The sequence below is a fragment of the Pygocentrus nattereri genome, chromosome 26 (assembly GCF_015220715.1).
Source record: "Pygocentrus nattereri isolate fPygNat1 chromosome 26, fPygNat1.pri, whole genome shotgun sequence".
NCBI lineage: Eukaryota > Metazoa > Chordata > Actinopteri > Characiformes > Serrasalmidae > Pygocentrus > Pygocentrus nattereri.
The window spans coordinates 27175525-27192260 of NC_051236.1; the positions used below are offsets into that span (position 1 = coordinate 27175525).

A 16736-nucleotide genomic window follows, 5' to 3' on the forward strand; every position below is an offset into this window, starting at 1 on the left:
TTGAGTGAAGCTATCAGCTTAATAACGTACATCTCTCTTCATCTTGTCGACAGCTCTCCGGGCATTCAAGCCTCTGATATGAGCTTGCAGAAGGATGGCAGCGTCTCTCTTGCGCTTCCACTCCTTCCTGGCCAGGTAGCCGTGGATCTGCGTCTGCAGGAGCAGGGTGGCCCTCCGTTCCAGTTCATACTGGCGGGCTATCTGTCGAGAACGCACTGTGGCCTGAAGACGAGCAAAACCCAACTGGACCTGCACACAAGAGCAGCTAGATCACAATCACTGCAGAAATACCACCAACTTTCACCTATCCTTCCGTTGTGGGCTTACGTGGATGACAATAAAACGATCTAACAGCAATTTAGGGCCAAAGAACGTGAAACTGCACTTCATTGTTCGACTGCTGATAACTCACCACTCTGAAGAGTTTTCTGCCTTTGTGTCCGCGCCAATATTTCTGTACAACCACAGCTGCAGACCTTTGTTTAAGAAACTGTTTCCTGCAATTACAAAGACAGCATGATGATGGTGGGATAAGGCTGGAATCCAGTCATTTTATCGCACCGTGCATTATTTACCTGTGCTTGTATCCTCTCAGGACTTTCTGAATCACAAGCGCTTTCTCATTCAAGGCCTTGTCTCGCTTCAGCTCCAGCATGGTGTCATGGAAATCCTACAACAAGGATCAATGTAAATACCACAGTAAAATCTGACATCAGTACCACGGTGTCACTGTGTGCTGCATGACCTTACCTTCAGAAACACTTTGGTTTTGCCAATTTCCCAGTCATCTTCAGCACTGAAAACATTCTTACATATACTTTCACTGCATGCCTTAGCACTCTCCTGACAAAAAAAAAAAAGATATGAATCAATCCAGCACAGCTACTGTACATTGGAGCTGTACGGTTCCACTAAGCAATCCTACACAACATGCATGTCATAATTCTAGATTTGAAGGAAGAAGCAATCCTTACATTTTTTGGGTCACAAACGGCGGAGTTGAGCAGCACTCTGTAGCGGTCAAGAAACTCCTGGAAGGTGTGGCGGATGGGGTAGCCAGCTTTTCTAATGCGGATGGTCTCCATCATGCCAGAGTAGCGCAGCTGACGCATACAAAGCTCCCTGTCAAACAGCTGGATCATAAGAAGAAACGTCTTACTTCTGACTAGATAAGGAGAGCTTATAACAGCAAAGTGATTACATTTCTTTAAAAGCAAACTAATTTATTTATACATCACAGGAACAATTCTACCTTTGTAACAATGTGATTCCACTGTGATTCTTTAGGGAATGACTCGATGCATTATGAAATCTCAGATTTCCAGGATTCAAATCAATTAATCTGGCTTAAAAATTACCGCTAACACCTAATTTGATATGAATTATATTGAGGCATCTATTAGCTTTTGCTTTACAATTGACTAATCATGAAAGAATTAAGAGTTTATTTATTTATTATAATTAATACGGTATATTCAAATTGCCATATGCTACATTTTTGTATTGTTTTAATTTTATCCTGAGCTCCACTTATAGTGTTTGTATGGGCTTTATGCATCAAAAATGGTCATGGTTCATTTTTACATTATGTTTTTCCAACCTCCCTTTATTCTTTATAATTATACAGACTACCTTGCAGCTGTGACTTTAAGACTAATATATGTAAATGAGCCCTGCTCTGACTGACTGCGCTGTATTGTGCCACATTCAAAAAGCAGTCCAGGCTAAAACACTCCTTATAGCTTCAGTTTGAATGGGTGGAACTAAACTGCTGTAGGCTGAACAGGTGGGTATATGTAAATATGTTGGCTTTCATGATATTATAAAAATGATGAATACAATGAATTTTCCATGATTTGGGCCCTTGAATTTTACTTTATAAGAAATTGAGCCATCACTGTACCACTTAATGTATCACAAATTACATACATACATAGATACATATACACACACACACACACACACACACACACATTATATAGAGAGAGAGACACACACACACACACACACATATCAGCTTCTTTGGACGACCAACACGAGGTCTGTTCTGAGTGGACCCTGCTCTTTTAAAACACTAGATGATTTTGGCCACTGTGCTGCAGCTCAGTTTCAGGGTGTTGGCAGTCTTCTTGTAGCCTTGGCCATCTTCATGTAATGCAACAATTCGTCTTTTAAGATCCTCAGAGAGTTCTTTGCCATGAGGTGCTATGTTGGAACTTTCAGTGACCAGTATGAGAGAGTGTGAGAGCTGTACTACAGATATGAACACACCTGCTCCCTATGCACACCTGAGACCTAGTAACACTAACGAGTCACATGACATTTTGGAAGGAAAATGACAAGCAGTGCTCAATTTGGACATTTAGGGGTGTAGTCTCTTAGGGGTGTACTCACTTTTGTTGCCAGTGGTTTAGACACTAATGGCTGTATATTGAGTTATTTTGAGGGAAGAATAAATTTACACTGTTATATAAGCTGCACACAGACGACTTTTCATTGTGTCAAAGGTTCATTTTGTCAGTGTTGTCCCATGAAAAGATATACTTAAATACTCACTTTTGTGATACTGTATATTAATTAATGATGCTAAATATGACAAGAATAATTAAACATAAGGTAAAAATTAGCAGATGTTTTATAAACTAGTTATAATTAAGTGTAATAGAATTATTTTCAGAAACAGACAGAATATCATGTTTTTAAAAATACAGTTTCATAAGAACTTTTAGGAATTTTTAGGAACTTTTAGAAATTAGGAATTTATTATTTTGGCTCAAAACTGTATAATGTATTGAATTTTATTATAATTGGCGATAATCATAGTAATACACAATTGTTGATCACCACTTTTAGACTGTTAAACTATTATACCCCTAACTTATGGCCAAAATATGAGCAGATGGAAAGATGAAATAATTAATTCAGTAATTAACAAATTGATGGCTGGGTGGCTGAATGAATGGAAGCATGGATGATTTTGAAGTTACCATGGGCTTCTTGAAGTCATTAGGTTTGATGCAACGAATGAAGTAAGGTTGGCATGCAGTCAAAGTTTTCATCAGAGCGTCCAGCGACTGTCGAAACTGCCCAGACAAGGTAGGCACTCGCTTTTTAGAGTCTGTCATTTGCTGAAAAGAATGAGAAGTAGGAGAGGGTTAACACATTCACGAGTATGTCCTTTCATTGTTATATTCCTCATACATTCTCTTATATCTTATTAATAGCAAGAAAGATCTTCCATATTTCAAACTTACCCGCAAAGAGTTGTTGGGAGTGATGATCATTTTGGAGTTGCCTCTGCTCTTCACCTCATTGACGGAGAGCTCATTGTGGAAGATATTTTTGAGGAGCTTATTGGTTGAAGTTTCCACCAACTGGATGAGGTCTAAACTCAGAGCATCTCTGTTCTTTTCCAGAAAACCTTTAAAGAGGGAATTGTATCAAACTTAAGACCTTTCTCTTAATATGCAGCCATTTTGCCTTCAAACAACATGAAAATACACCAAAAATACTGACTGTTCAATTCACATTTACCTTTGGAGTCGTAATAGACTGGCCCAGCAAAATGCTGAATTCCAAACATTGTGTCATGGCTATTCTTGGGGGGGATGTAGATATTGCTCTTCCCATGCATTTGATTCAGCTTGTTCAGCAAAGTGGTGTCTGTGCCCTAACATTAAAGATATGAAGATTAGATACATCATGATGAATGACCCAATACAAATGGTCCACAATTACCTCATTATATTTTCCTGTGATTAACCTGCATTGAAGTTAAGACCATGTTTTCCTTCTCCGATAAAGTTATCATTGTGGAGAGAGGTGGAACAAGAACAAGAACAAGAACAAGAACAACAAGAACAAGAACAAGAACAACGTGTTTATACAACACTTCTTTTAGTTACAAAATCTCAAAGTACTTTACACAAAAACTCTTTGCCCCTTTGTTGACGGCAAATTTGTAAAAGACTGTATGATGGAAGTTTGGTTACCATAGCAACATAGACAACAATCTTGCCTAGCTAGCAGCTAATGAAAAGCAAAGAAAAAGACAAACCCCGAGAATTTGGAGACAAATAGACTTTGTTGCATGTATAAGCACTCCAGCTACTTTCTTGATACGTTTAATCTGTGAGAAATTGACAAACACTAGAAAGTCACAAAGCTAAAGTCAGCTTCCAATGTCCATTCCAGCTTAAATGGTGCAGCAGTCACATTCTGGCATCTCAGGCACCATTTAAGGTGTAACGGGGAAACGTTGAGAGACATTTTACAAGAAACTGTTCTACTTTTGTGTCACGACTGGCCCCTCCCAGTTATCCATGTGCTTTTGTTTACTTGTCCATGTGCTTTTTGTTTTGATTCTTCCCTGCCCTGCCCCCTTGTTTCTAGACTCCACTCTTGATTGTAACCACCTGTGTTTGCCACCTGTGTCTTGACCCTCATCATCCCTGTTGTATTTAATCCCTGTTTTTTCCCATGTTAGCTTGCTGGTCTTTGTTTGACTTGTCTGTACTGTTTGAAGTGTTCGGATTGTTGGGTGTTTTTTTATCCCTGTGTTCATTTTTCATCATGTCTTTTCCTCGTTCCATCTGTGTTGGCTCTATGACCCTGGCCTGTTCTGACCCCAAGTTTGGAAATGCCCATAATAAATCTCGCTCGTCTTCACACACATTACATTTTAAGGAAACGTTTCCTGCCAGAGATACGAGAAAAGCAGCTATAGCTGAGCTAAGCCTGCATTAGCTGAGTGAAATGGTCTTTCTGCGCTATTATGGTTGAACAGATATACTTAACTCAAGTAATTTCCACATAATGTGCTAAGGTCATTATTATTTCTAGATATCTAGCTAAGTTAACTTCTTAACTATTAGATAGATTTAGGACAGAGCCTGTACAGTACACCTCAAATCAAGTACATAACTACCTTGGGGAAGTGACTTTCCTCATCAATAAGTGAGAGAACGTTAAGAGATTTGATGGCCAACACATCCAAAGTGCGCTGGTTATCGCTGTAGTCGATGTGCGTCCATACGATGTTCTCGCGGGAATATTCCTCCTGTTCCAGCTTGAAGACATGTTTCACAAAGAACTGCTGCAGCTGCTCATTGGCAAAGTTGATGCAGAGCTGCTCAAAGCTGAAATAAAAATCACAAAAAGAATACCAATCAGAAACAGTCAGTATCAGAAACATAACATCAGCGTACAAGCGTTACTGTTCCAAAGTTTGGAATTACTTGTCATTTACAGATTGCTTTTTACCTATATAGTGTAGATTGACATATTACAAGCTAGATACACAGTGTTTAAAGATTTTTTTTAGGAACATCAAGAAGTTATTAAATGATAAAGATGTTGTAAATATCAATTTACAGTATTTTCCAATAAAATCATCAGATTTTATAAGCACTTTACAAATATGAGTCATTCTAGGTGTAAATTTTATTGTAATTTATATCTCAGTGTTATACGGTTCCCTACAAATTATTTGAAAGCTATAAAGTGATGGAGGAGTTTAAGCATCATCATGGAACCGTTTTAGTACAAGTACACTACACTTCTAAAAGTATTCGCTCGTCTGCCTTCACATATAAACTTGAGTGACACCCCATTCTAAATCCAGAGGGTTTAATATGATGTCAGCTCATCCTTAACAGCTTCGACTCTTCCGGGAAGGCTTTCCACAAGGTTTAGGAGTGTGTTTATGGGAATTTTTGACCATTCTTATAGAAGAGCATTTGTGAGGTCACTCAACACTGATGTTGATGTTCATCCCAAAGGTGTTCTATCGGGTTGAGGTCAGGACAGTCAAGTTCCAGTCAAGTTCTTCCACACCAAACTTGTTCATCTATGTCTCTATGGACCTGCTTTATGCACTGGTGTGCAGTCATGCTGGAACAGGAAGGGGTCGTCCTCAAACTGTTCCCACAAAGTTGGGAGCATGAAATTGTCCAAAATCTCTTGGTGCTGAAGCTTTAAGAGTTCCTTTCACTGGAACTAAGGGGCCGAGCCCAACTCCTGAAAAACAACCCCACACCATGATCCCCCCTCCACCAAACTTTATACTTGGCACAATGCAATCAGACAATTACCGTTCTTCTGGCAAAAGCCAAACCCAGACTCATCCATTTGATTGCCAGACGGAGAAGCGTGATGGGTCACTCCAGAGAACACGTCTCCACTGCTCTAGAGTCCAGCGGCGCTTTACACCACTGCATTTGACGCTTTGCATTGCGCTTAGTGATGTAAGGCTTGGATGCAGCTGCTCAGCCATGGAAGCCCATTCCATGAAGCTCTCTACGCCGTTCTTGAGATAATCTGAAGGCCACATGAAGTTTGGAGGTCTGCAGTGATTGACTCTGCAGAATGTTGATGACCTCTGCGCACTATGCCCCTCAGCATCCACTGACCGCTCTGTCATTTTACATGCCCTACCACTTCGTGGCCGAGTTGATGTCGTTCCCAATCGCTTCCACTTTGTTATAATACCACTGACAGTTGACTGGAATATTTAGCAGCAAGGAAATTTCACCAGTGGACTTGCATAGGTGGCATCCTGTCATGGTACCATGGTGGAATTAACTGAGCTCCTGAGAGTGACCCATTTCTTCACAAATGTTTGTAGAAGCAGTCTGCAGGCCTAGGTGCCTGGTTTTATACACATGTTGCCATGGAAGATCAGAACAACTGAATTCAATGATTTGGATGGTTGAGTGAATACTTTGAGAAATATAGTGTATCTTCAAAAAACTGGTGTTATATAATTGAATATGCCAAATTTTTAATGGTGATTTCAAATATTTTGAGTGGTAATGCACAAATGAGGTCAATTATTTTTATTCACAAACCTGTTATGTTTGAAGTTTTCAAAGCCAAAGATGTCCAGCAAGCCTATTGAGCGGCGGATATCATTTGAGTCCTCTGAAGGCGGCTTGTAAATGGCACTGTTTATTTTCTCCACAATCCATATGAACAATCTTCCATAGATGGCCTGTGGAAAATTGTTTTCCTTAAATTTAGCTCTGCTGGAAAATTCCATTCACGGGAGATTTTCACGAATTTTTTTTTAAGATTTTTGCAAAATTAAGTTGTTAAAATAAGTTGTTCAGAGTGGTCTGATGTAAAATTCACATATCTAAAGAAAAGTACAATGTCAAAAATGTTCAATGTGGTGAAATAAAATAACTTATTCAAAATGGTTACAAAACTGCTAGACATCTGAGACATCGTTTATGACAGTTCGACTGTTTTGAGTTACGGCTTTGGCCAATAAAACATGTATTTTTTTAATAAACTCATTGTGGAGTGGTATAGTTAGTACTCTCTGCAACAAATTAGTCCCTTTTACAAAACCAAACACTACTTCTTTACCAGTATTACAAATAAAAAAAGAAGACATGTAGGTTCACTGGTGGCTTTGGACAGTAAATAAAATGGCTATAGTTGCATTGAAGTCATTGGGATTCCTAGTTCCTATCAACACCACTGTAAAGAAATCTGAGTACAGTGTGTGTCTTCACAACGAGCCATTTCACATCAAACCACTCTGAATGATTTTGTTTACATCTCACTGTCTGAATTATAAAGGCACCAAGATACTGAGTCATCCTCAGTGATCTCACCTTCACAAAGGCATCCCTGCCATCAACTGCTTGTTCTGAGGTCAAAGGTTTAGATACAATCTCCCGGGTAGTCATGAAAGACCTCTGAGTCAAACTTACATCCAGGGCCTTCGTATCCACCTGCACAGAGACAAATAAGGCCATTTAGACAGGTGAAATCCACAACAGCTAGTAGAATACTCTTTATTAAAGAATTACCTCCAACAGCTTGGAAGCCATGTTGAAATTATTCGAGGAGGGAATATCACAGCCCTCCAAGTTATTGGAAACAGTAGCTGAAGAGAGAAAACATGAACATCAGTGCCTTCTATGGCTCACCCTGGATAACCCCAGTTTGACAAGCCTCCTCACCTTCAAAGTTCACATTGCCTAGGTGGAGGATGGCAGCAAGGAGCTTGTGAATTTCCCAGGAGTCATTCTCGGTGAACGTCAGGATCTTCATTGCAGAACGGAAGTGGGCGTATTCCTTTATGTCGTCACGCCCCTCACAGGAAGTGCACTCACCCTGATTTAATGACCACAACATCCAGATAAGCTCATCTGGGATTATTTAAGCTGCCTTCATATACCATCTTCTGTACAACTGTTTATAAAAACAGGTGATAGTGATGTTTTAGTAACTGAGCGATGGGACAGTACCATAAACAGGTAGTTGTACTCAACAGCACTGCCTAGAGACAGGATCTTCTTCTGTTCAGCTGGCATGCCCATCAGCATGTAGTAAAAGATGTGGTAGTTCCTTTCTTCTTGAGCCTGAAACAGTTTTCAAACACACTCTTAATTTATCAGCAACACATTGTGTCACAAGGCGTACATTATAAGCTGCCAATTATGTTAGAAATCCAGCAATCTGCTATTCATTTTTGATGATTAGCTGAGTTACAAGAGTTCTCAAAGCACAGCATCCCTCAGACTTTTATCCATCAGTGTTTGCTCACTTCAGGTCCCAGCATGCATTACTCAAATACATCCCACCACTGCGATAAACAAATGCTGACTGCTACCGGAGCCACTAAAGGTATAATGATATCCTAACAGAGCTAAAACATTCATTTTATATGTGTTTATTAATTGGTAACTGCCAAAACTTTGTTTTGGTCATTTCCACTGTTGTTTCCAGAACACAACCATACTTGTTGATGGGATAAACTTGTACATTTTTGGTACAAGTCATTTTCTTAGAAGACATAAAATAAAAATATAACAAACAAAAGTGCAATATCTTTAAAAACGTACACAAAAAGTAAACAATGAGGCAACATTACACAATCGAATAAACTGAGCATTACAAGTTCATTTACAATCAGATCTTGTGATTGTAAATTAAACGTGCCTCTTATCTTCTGGCTGAAAAGAATGAGAGAGGGGACTTATTAACGCTCACTATCAGCAAACTGAGGAATCCACGACCGAATAGAGGAGCACTCTATAACCAAGGAGCGGTAGACTCTACAACCGAATACAGGTGGACTCTTCAAGCAAATGGGGTAGACTCTATATCCAAATAGAAGCGTATTCTATAAGCGAATAGAGGTGGACTACGTTTATTAACATCCCTACTGAGTAAGTTCTTTGTTTCACCTGTGGAGAATCAGCATTTATTGGCTGCTAGAAACCTGTAGGGAGAAGCAGATGCTAAAGACTCATGTTTTTCTACATGAGACTGAAGTTGGCTTCCTCTCCATAAGGGACTAATAAAGGTCACTTAATCTTAATTAGCATGAGCTTCTCATCCAACATTAAGCAATGTTGGCACACTGCCACTGGAGTAGAGGCTAATGAATACAAATCTCCAGCTTCTCCAATGTAACATTAACCACATGCTTTCCTTCTGCATTAGCTAGCCAGCAGAAAAAAAACCAACACTTCTCACAGCCTGCCTATTCTACTATCTGCCCCAATGCATTCGTAATTCTGCCAAAGTTCCACCCACCTTTAAGAAACGAGTTTTCTTAGTCTTAAAACCAAAAATCCTTGCTATAAAGACTATTATAGCACTACTATAGGAGGTGAGTAGGCATGCTTATAGATTAAATAATGTTTTTTTTTTTTTTTTTTTTTTTTACTTTGGCCAGAGTGCCCTTTAAAAATAGGCTAGACAATAAAAACAGGCTTAACTGAACATGTACAGCCTCTCAAATATTCCAGAATTCCATTCATTCATATTTCAGACTTCATTCAGATTTGGATTTATCATGAAGTACCTGTCGACAGACACGAGATTTCTCCAGCAGGTACTGCTCGACGCGGGCTCCTTCTATGGTCCCCCCCTTGCTGAAGTGGATGTCAATGTACTTCCCAAAGCGGCTTGAGTTATCATTTCGGACTGTCTTTGCATTGCCAAAGGCTGAGAGCACAGAAAACAGAAGTGTCTTTATTAAGATAACGACAGCAAGCCTGGAACTATTAACAGAATTAACTGCTTCAACCAAAAATATCCAGCCAACAGTGTCCCGTGAACTAGAGGGTGCCTAACACAAACTGTGCACCAACGGATTAAGTCTTTGACTTTAAATCTTCAAAGTGGACCAATAAGTGCATCTAATAGAGTGGACAGTGAGTGGACACAGTGTATGAAAAGAAAAAAGACACTGCTGTGTCTGATCATATCATGCAACACACACCACCACGTCAGTGTTACTGCAGTGCTGAGAATGACCTACCACCCAAATAATAAAATGGGGCTAAAAAAGCATGCAGAGCAACAGAAGGACTACAGTCTGTAACTGTGGAGCTACAAAGTGCACATGGTAAGTAGAGCTAATAAAATGGACAGAGTGTAGATACACGGCTGGTGTAATAATGAAGTGGCCAGTCAGCGTGCAGTTCAGTGCATTTACATGTTTTGTAATACAAACCATGCTGGTGCTTTTTAGTTAGCTAGTTCGTCCTGTAATCTTATAGTTAATACATATTTGGTTACCATCACTGTAGTCTTAACGATTGGTATACATGTGTGATATTCAGTTCATGGTGTGATTGATAAACAGTGCTACACTGTAAAAATAATTTGATTGTTCCCTTAACTATGTAACAGATGAGCGTTTGCTATAGGAAGCTAACTGGCTAGATTCTTCATGCCCAACTGCATCTTTACACGTACATACATTTTACATAATGCAGCAAAAGTGAAGGTTCTCAAAAAGCTGTGGGTGACCTTTAGAGCACATATGAGCTATATTAGACATCAGAAAAACAGAGGTGAGTGAAAAACTACAAATACAGTAATCAGTAATCAGATTTATATATATTTATTTATACTGTAAACAAACAGTAAATTGCTGTTATGTAGATCACCGTCATTGTACACTGTTTTTGTACCTTCCAGTATGGGGTTCGCTTCTAGTATTTGTTGCTCTATCCACGAGCGCTGCCCACTCACTGCTGCCAAAAACTGCAGAATCAGCTTGGTGCTCTCAGTCTTCCCTGCACCAGACTCACCACTGACAAGCAAAAATATACACAATATACCACACATAGAACATGACACAGAGGAAAAAAGCAAGCGAAATCTCTTTAAATCTCTCCAAATCTTTTAAATCAATGTTCAGTTTGAAGTAGTTTATTTGTACAGCTGACCAATTCCAAACTGCCCTTTTCACCACATGCAGGGAGCATGTTCAATTTGTTATCTTTTGGACGAAATCTTGCTGGTCAGCTATCTGGCTTTTAGAGTTGAGGTAAGAGACCCAGGCAGCTCGGCTATACGGCTATAAAAGGGCCAAGCGCTTCGAGGCCATTAAGTCTGACTTCAGACTGTGCACCACTGTATAAATGTGTTTGACTGACCTGATGATGCAGCACTGGTCCTTTCGGTTGCGGCGCATGTTAAAGAAGCAGCTGTCTGCGATGGCGAACACGTGCGGGGGCAGCTCGCCCAGCCGCCGGTCTGTGTACAGCTGCACCTGCTCTGGAGTGTAGATCGGCAGCAGCTGGTATGGGTTCACTGCCACCAGAATGGACCCTGTGTACGTCTGAGACAGACAGAGAGAGAAAATCAACAACAACAAAAAGCTACAACCTCCAACACATTGTAACTTTTTACACAAATATTTAAAAAGAAACCTTTTCTAAATTTAATGAACAGTAATATGTTTCTTTAAAGAGAACAGAAGAGTCTGATCAAATGTACACTAGACTGCCTAAAGTATTCGCTCGTCTGCCTTCACATGCATATGAATTTGAGTGACATCCCATTTTTAATCCATGGGGTTTAATATAATGTCAGCCCACCCTTTGCAGCTATAACAGCTTCATCTCTTCTGGGAAGGTTTCCACAAGGTTTAGGAATGTGTTTATGGGAATTTTTGACCATTCTTCCAGAAGCACATTTGTGAGGTCAGATACTGACGCTGATGTTCATCCCAAAGGTGATTTATCGGGTTGAGGTCAGGACTCTGTGCAGGCCAGTCAAGTTCTTCCACACCAAACTCATCCGTGTCTTTATGGACCTGCTTTGTGCACTGGTGTGCAGTCATGTTGGAACTCGAAGGGGCCGTCCCCAAACTGTTCACGAAATCTCTTGGTCTGCTGAAGCTTTAAGAGCTCCTTTCAGTGGAACTAAGGGGCAGAACCCAACTCCTGAAAAACAACCCCACACCATGATCCCCCCTCCACCAAACTTTACACTCAGCACAATGCAGTCAGACAAGTATTGTTCTCCTGGCAACCGTCAAACCCAGAGTCATCCATCACATGTGACTCGTCACTCCAGAGAACACGTCTCGACTGCACTAGAGTGCATTGGCAGTGGACTCCACTTTGTTATAATACCACTGATAGTTGACTGTGGAATTATTTAGTAGTGAGGAAATTTCACGACAACTTCTTGCACAGGTGGCGTCTGATCACGGTACCACGCTGGAATTCACTGAGGTCCTGAGAGCGACCCATTCTTTCACTAATGTCTGTAGAAGCAGTCTGCAGGCCTAGGTGCTTGGTTTTATGCACCTGTGGCCATAGAAGTAACTTTAACACCCGAATTCAATGATTTGGATGAGTGAGTGAATACTTTGGCAATATAGTGTATATATAATAAAAATAGTGTAAGTGATTCTGAATGAGTTTAGTAACTCTCCTGCAGAGTTTTACTGCAGCACTAATTAGATCAACTGAATTCCCCCATTCATATTATTCTGAAGCCTTAAATGTATTATTATAAATTGTATGACATGTTAAATGTATAATTCACTATAAAAATCTAATTTGCTAATTTTTCTCCTTTCCACAGAGTGTCACTTAGCCAATGTGTGTGAAGTTTGCTTCCTTAGTCCTGCAGCTACATTATGAGCCTAAAATGAGTCTTTTAGACTACTTTGAGTTACATAGACTTCCAATATGTTTAGCTACAATAGCCTCTTATCTCCAGCGCAGAACTAAAAAAAAAGCTAATTTAGGACAAATAATGAAAAAGAAACACAATGAAAAAGAAAGAAAGAAAGAAACCACTTTCCTTTGCTTGTGTTTGTAGCATGTAAACATTGTTGAAGTTTAAAAACATACCACTTGTTTTCAAATCTGTTTTTGTGATGTCATGAAATCCAACACATTCACCTGTCTGTCTGTTCATTCTGTGCCAGTTTAGCCCTACCAACACTACAAGGAGTGTTATATTTTGAACTGTTCTTTATTAAGGTAGCAGCCAATCAGAACAGAGCTCATTTACATGAATTACATAAAATGAAAAACACAGAAATAAAAAACAGTGTTTAATTTTAAAGGTTAAACAAAGATCATGAAATGGTCATTTAAAGTCAATTATGGCCAAGACTGGTACACAAAGCCATACAAGCGTACAGTGGATTTCATAAGGGAAGCCTACAAAAAAGTGTAGCATACAGGCCTTTTAAAGTCAGAGCAGGTCACAGGACATCAGTTGAATGCTGTTCTCAGTACCTTTAGTCAGGGAATATAATCCACTGAAATGATATTTTCTAAGCTGTATTGACCCCACACACCCCATGTGCTTTTTTATTGTTTTAAAACATTAGGGCATGAAAAGATACAAATATGTACTTTTCATTTGGGAAAAAATTAAGGCACTTGGACCCTAAAACCACTTTTGTACCTTAATGAATGAAAAACAAATGTTTTTCTGCATAGAACCTTTGTTTCTAACAGTGTAGCGTACAGTTTCTCCTATGACTTTAATATGACGGCCCACCTATTACCATACAAGTCAAAGGGCAAAACCTTTACTGTAATTCTGCCAAGGTGTTTAAACAAGGTATAGTCAAAATAAATAAATAAGTAAAACTTTACAGAAGGAAATTTGACTGGTGGCTGTGAACAGAGGGACACGCCATAGAGCTCTGACATTGCCACAGACCAATTCTGTCATCAGACAGAGGCCTATTCGTTCCTATGGAGACAAACAATCCTACCATTAACCACAGAGGGCAAAGTCCGAGACAAGCAACCAGCTGACACCACACAGACGGATACTTCATTTCAGTCAACTCTCAGATTCAGTCTGTGCTCACTGGGCTCAATTAAAATCACTGTTTGTTCATCTGTGGAGAATAAACAACTCATCTGTAACTAGTTTTTCTGAATCTGGCTTTGTATGACTCACATAGATGATGCCCTCTTTGTGGCGAATGAGAAGGTTCCTCAGCAGGCCAGCCTCATTTAGGTCCCCTAGCCGAATCATATCATCCACGCCGTTAACGGAGGTGGGATGCATGGGCTTCAGAGAGGCATCTTTCTTGATCTTGTGCTCCTGACAGTTACATCAAAAGATACAAGATTCAGTTTCAGGACAGGACAGGACAGGACAGGACAGGACAGGACAGGACAGGACAGGACAGGACAGGACAGGACAGGACAGGACAGGACAGGAAGACAGACAGACATGCTGAGTAATAGAGTTTGAATGGTGTTTGTTACCTTTCCCTCATCATCTATGAGCTGCAGCTGGCCTGATTCTGAGAGTGTAACCTTGGCACCAATTGGCACACCAATGCTGGAGTCCACCCACACATAATCCCCCTGAAAACATCAACATAAACTTCAGCATTCAAACATTGTTGCTGCCCAAAAATGTTAATTTCTCTACATTGTTTTAGTCAAGATGCTTCCCTTTATATTACGTGAAAGTTTCACGATGAATGGACCAATAGAAATGCTCCAAATTTGCTTCAATCTAAAAATATCTTTTTATGAACTTACATGTAAAGTAAAGACAGAGTTTGGAAATACTTTTTTCCCCTTCCAGTAAGAGCAAGCAAAAATATGTATTTATATCAATTATATTGCAAACCTGAAGAGATATTGTTTGTTTACAGAAATACGCAAAAAAAAAAGATCTAGGATGCAGGATCTGGTTGTTTAGAGGGGAATTCTTCCACTATTTCAGAATTTCAATATAGTTAAATAATTAACAAAGTCAGTCAGAGTTTGATCTAAAAGCCGTTTTAGAGACACTCGAGTGAGAACTGTTCACAGTGGCTGTAATACAATCCAGATTGCAGAAGCATTTATTATCTGTAAAAGCTACATCAGAGAAAGTTATTACATGAAATTGCTACATATACGTTGCCTGATGCCAGAGTCATTGTCTTACGATTCAAGATAGCTTTAGGATAAGGTTTTGCCCTAAAACACATTTTTTAAAAATATATATAAACAGTTTTATGCAGAAATTTAGGAAAATGGGTGGCATTCCCCAATCATATAACTCAAAAATAGCGTGTCACAATTTCCCAGATCAATTCTAAATCTAAAAATGATCTTGTGTCACCACTGGCTTTGCAATTTAGTCCAAGACTAGGCTTAATCTATATCCATGAAACCAACTGATTAGCAATTTCCCTTTAATCTTTAAATAAACAAACAAAAATATATGAAAAAGGCTTTCACAACAACTTACCTTTCTCAGGACCACCATGACGGAGTCCTTCCTTCCCCCAGAGTACTGCACAAAGTACAATGACAAACTTCAGCCTTTATATATGGGCAGATCAACAGATCAGAATTTTAAAGTACATTTTATCTGACTATTATATAAAAAGCATCTCAACTGCCACGTATAACCAGAACTGAATAAAGCATGAAAACAATCTAATTCTCAAACTTAACGAATACAGGTCCAAATAATTGGTATTCAACACAAGCAGGGCAGGGAACTTTAGTCCACACTTACTTCCTAGTAATCTTTTCTAATCAGCCAAATTCCAATCCGCTACTTTCAAGCCGAAACACAACAAGTCACCTTTACCTGCGTTTACGGACAGATTTCCCGAGGGGGAGTAAAGAAGTACAAGCCTCAGGCCCTCTCTGTGTTGTAGCCGTCCACCCGGCCTAGTCTCAGTGAGCTTCAAATCAAATGGTGGGCCTGGGTGTTTCCCTTCATGCAGTAGCTGTTTATGGCTCTTTGACTTTGGTCTCTGTGAATCCAACCTCCAGTCATAATGACAGCAATGGATACCAAGGACACACACTCATCTCCATTATATCACCGCAGAGCATAAAGGGGTCACACGCAAAGAACTGTCTTTAGTTTTCAAACTTGAGTTTGTAAAACCACTACGTTGTTCCAACATTGTGAAATATGTCTTTTTGTCTGACAGTATTCATTATACGTAATTACAGGAAACCGAGTTTAAGATACAGATGCCATGATCTGGAAGGAAGCTGAACTTTTGGACGCACGCCACGGTTGGGTCATGGTGGGGTAATCAAGCTGTAAATGACACACTTCATATGGCAGGTAAATTCAGGGTGGATTCGTGCTGGGAAATCATTTTCCACTGCTAATGCTCTTCACAAAAGAATGACAGCGAATCAAACTTCATGCCAACACACAGCAGTAAAAGAGATGTGAAAAGGGAGGTCCGTCCTAAAATGACTCCAAAATCAGGAAGTGAAAAAACAAACTGCTGAAACATGTAGAGCTCACATTTCACACGATTTGTACCAACAGCTTCAGGTGAATTGTTTAAACACAATGCAAAATTTCTCCATAATCGATGTAAACAAAGTCCTTCAGAGTGGTTTGATGTGAAACGCACCATTCTAGAGAAGTTCACCGTTTCTTTACAGTTGTGGTGGGAACCAGAAGTTTCAATGCAAATAAATCCATTTTATCCAAGATACAGAACCACCACTGAACTG

The 16736-nt window shown here is 39.6% G+C and overlaps 1 protein-coding gene across 1 annotated transcript in view; it reads right to left on the minus strand.

Moving 5' to 3' along the window:
• LOC108427680 (unconventional myosin-VIIa) overlaps nucleotides 1–15979 on the minus strand; it is a 38103-nt gene extending 22124 nt beyond the window's left edge. Inside the window, exons 1-21 of the mRNA XM_017698019.2 lie at nucleotides 15841–15979; nucleotides 15493–15537; nucleotides 14511–14612; nucleotides 14197–14343; nucleotides 11412–11596; nucleotides 10944–11065; nucleotides 9827–9969; nucleotides 8262–8375; nucleotides 7974–8127; nucleotides 7821–7897; nucleotides 7623–7742; nucleotides 6849–6991; nucleotides 4928–5138; nucleotides 3535–3670; nucleotides 3255–3421; nucleotides 2988–3128; nucleotides 975–1133; nucleotides 751–843; nucleotides 576–670; nucleotides 413–497; nucleotides 31–249 (exon numbers count right to left, since the gene is read on the minus strand). Coding sequence (XP_017553508.1) covers nucleotides 31–249; nucleotides 413–497; nucleotides 576–670; nucleotides 751–843; nucleotides 975–1133; nucleotides 2988–3128; nucleotides 3255–3421; nucleotides 3535–3670; nucleotides 4928–5138; nucleotides 6849–6991; nucleotides 7623–7742; nucleotides 7821–7897; nucleotides 7974–8127; nucleotides 8262–8375; nucleotides 9827–9969; nucleotides 10944–11065; nucleotides 11412–11596; nucleotides 14197–14343; nucleotides 14511–14612; nucleotides 15493–15510 — 2631 coding nt within the window. The 5' untranslated portion in view covers nucleotides 15511–15537; nucleotides 15841–15979. The remainder of the gene's footprint in view (nucleotides 1–30; nucleotides 250–412; nucleotides 498–575; nucleotides 671–750; nucleotides 844–974; nucleotides 1134–2987; nucleotides 3129–3254; nucleotides 3422–3534; nucleotides 3671–4927; nucleotides 5139–6848; nucleotides 6992–7622; nucleotides 7743–7820; nucleotides 7898–7973; nucleotides 8128–8261; nucleotides 8376–9826; nucleotides 9970–10943; nucleotides 11066–11411; nucleotides 11597–14196; nucleotides 14344–14510; nucleotides 14613–15492; nucleotides 15538–15840) is intronic.
• Nucleotides 15980–16736: the final 757 nt, after the last annotated feature.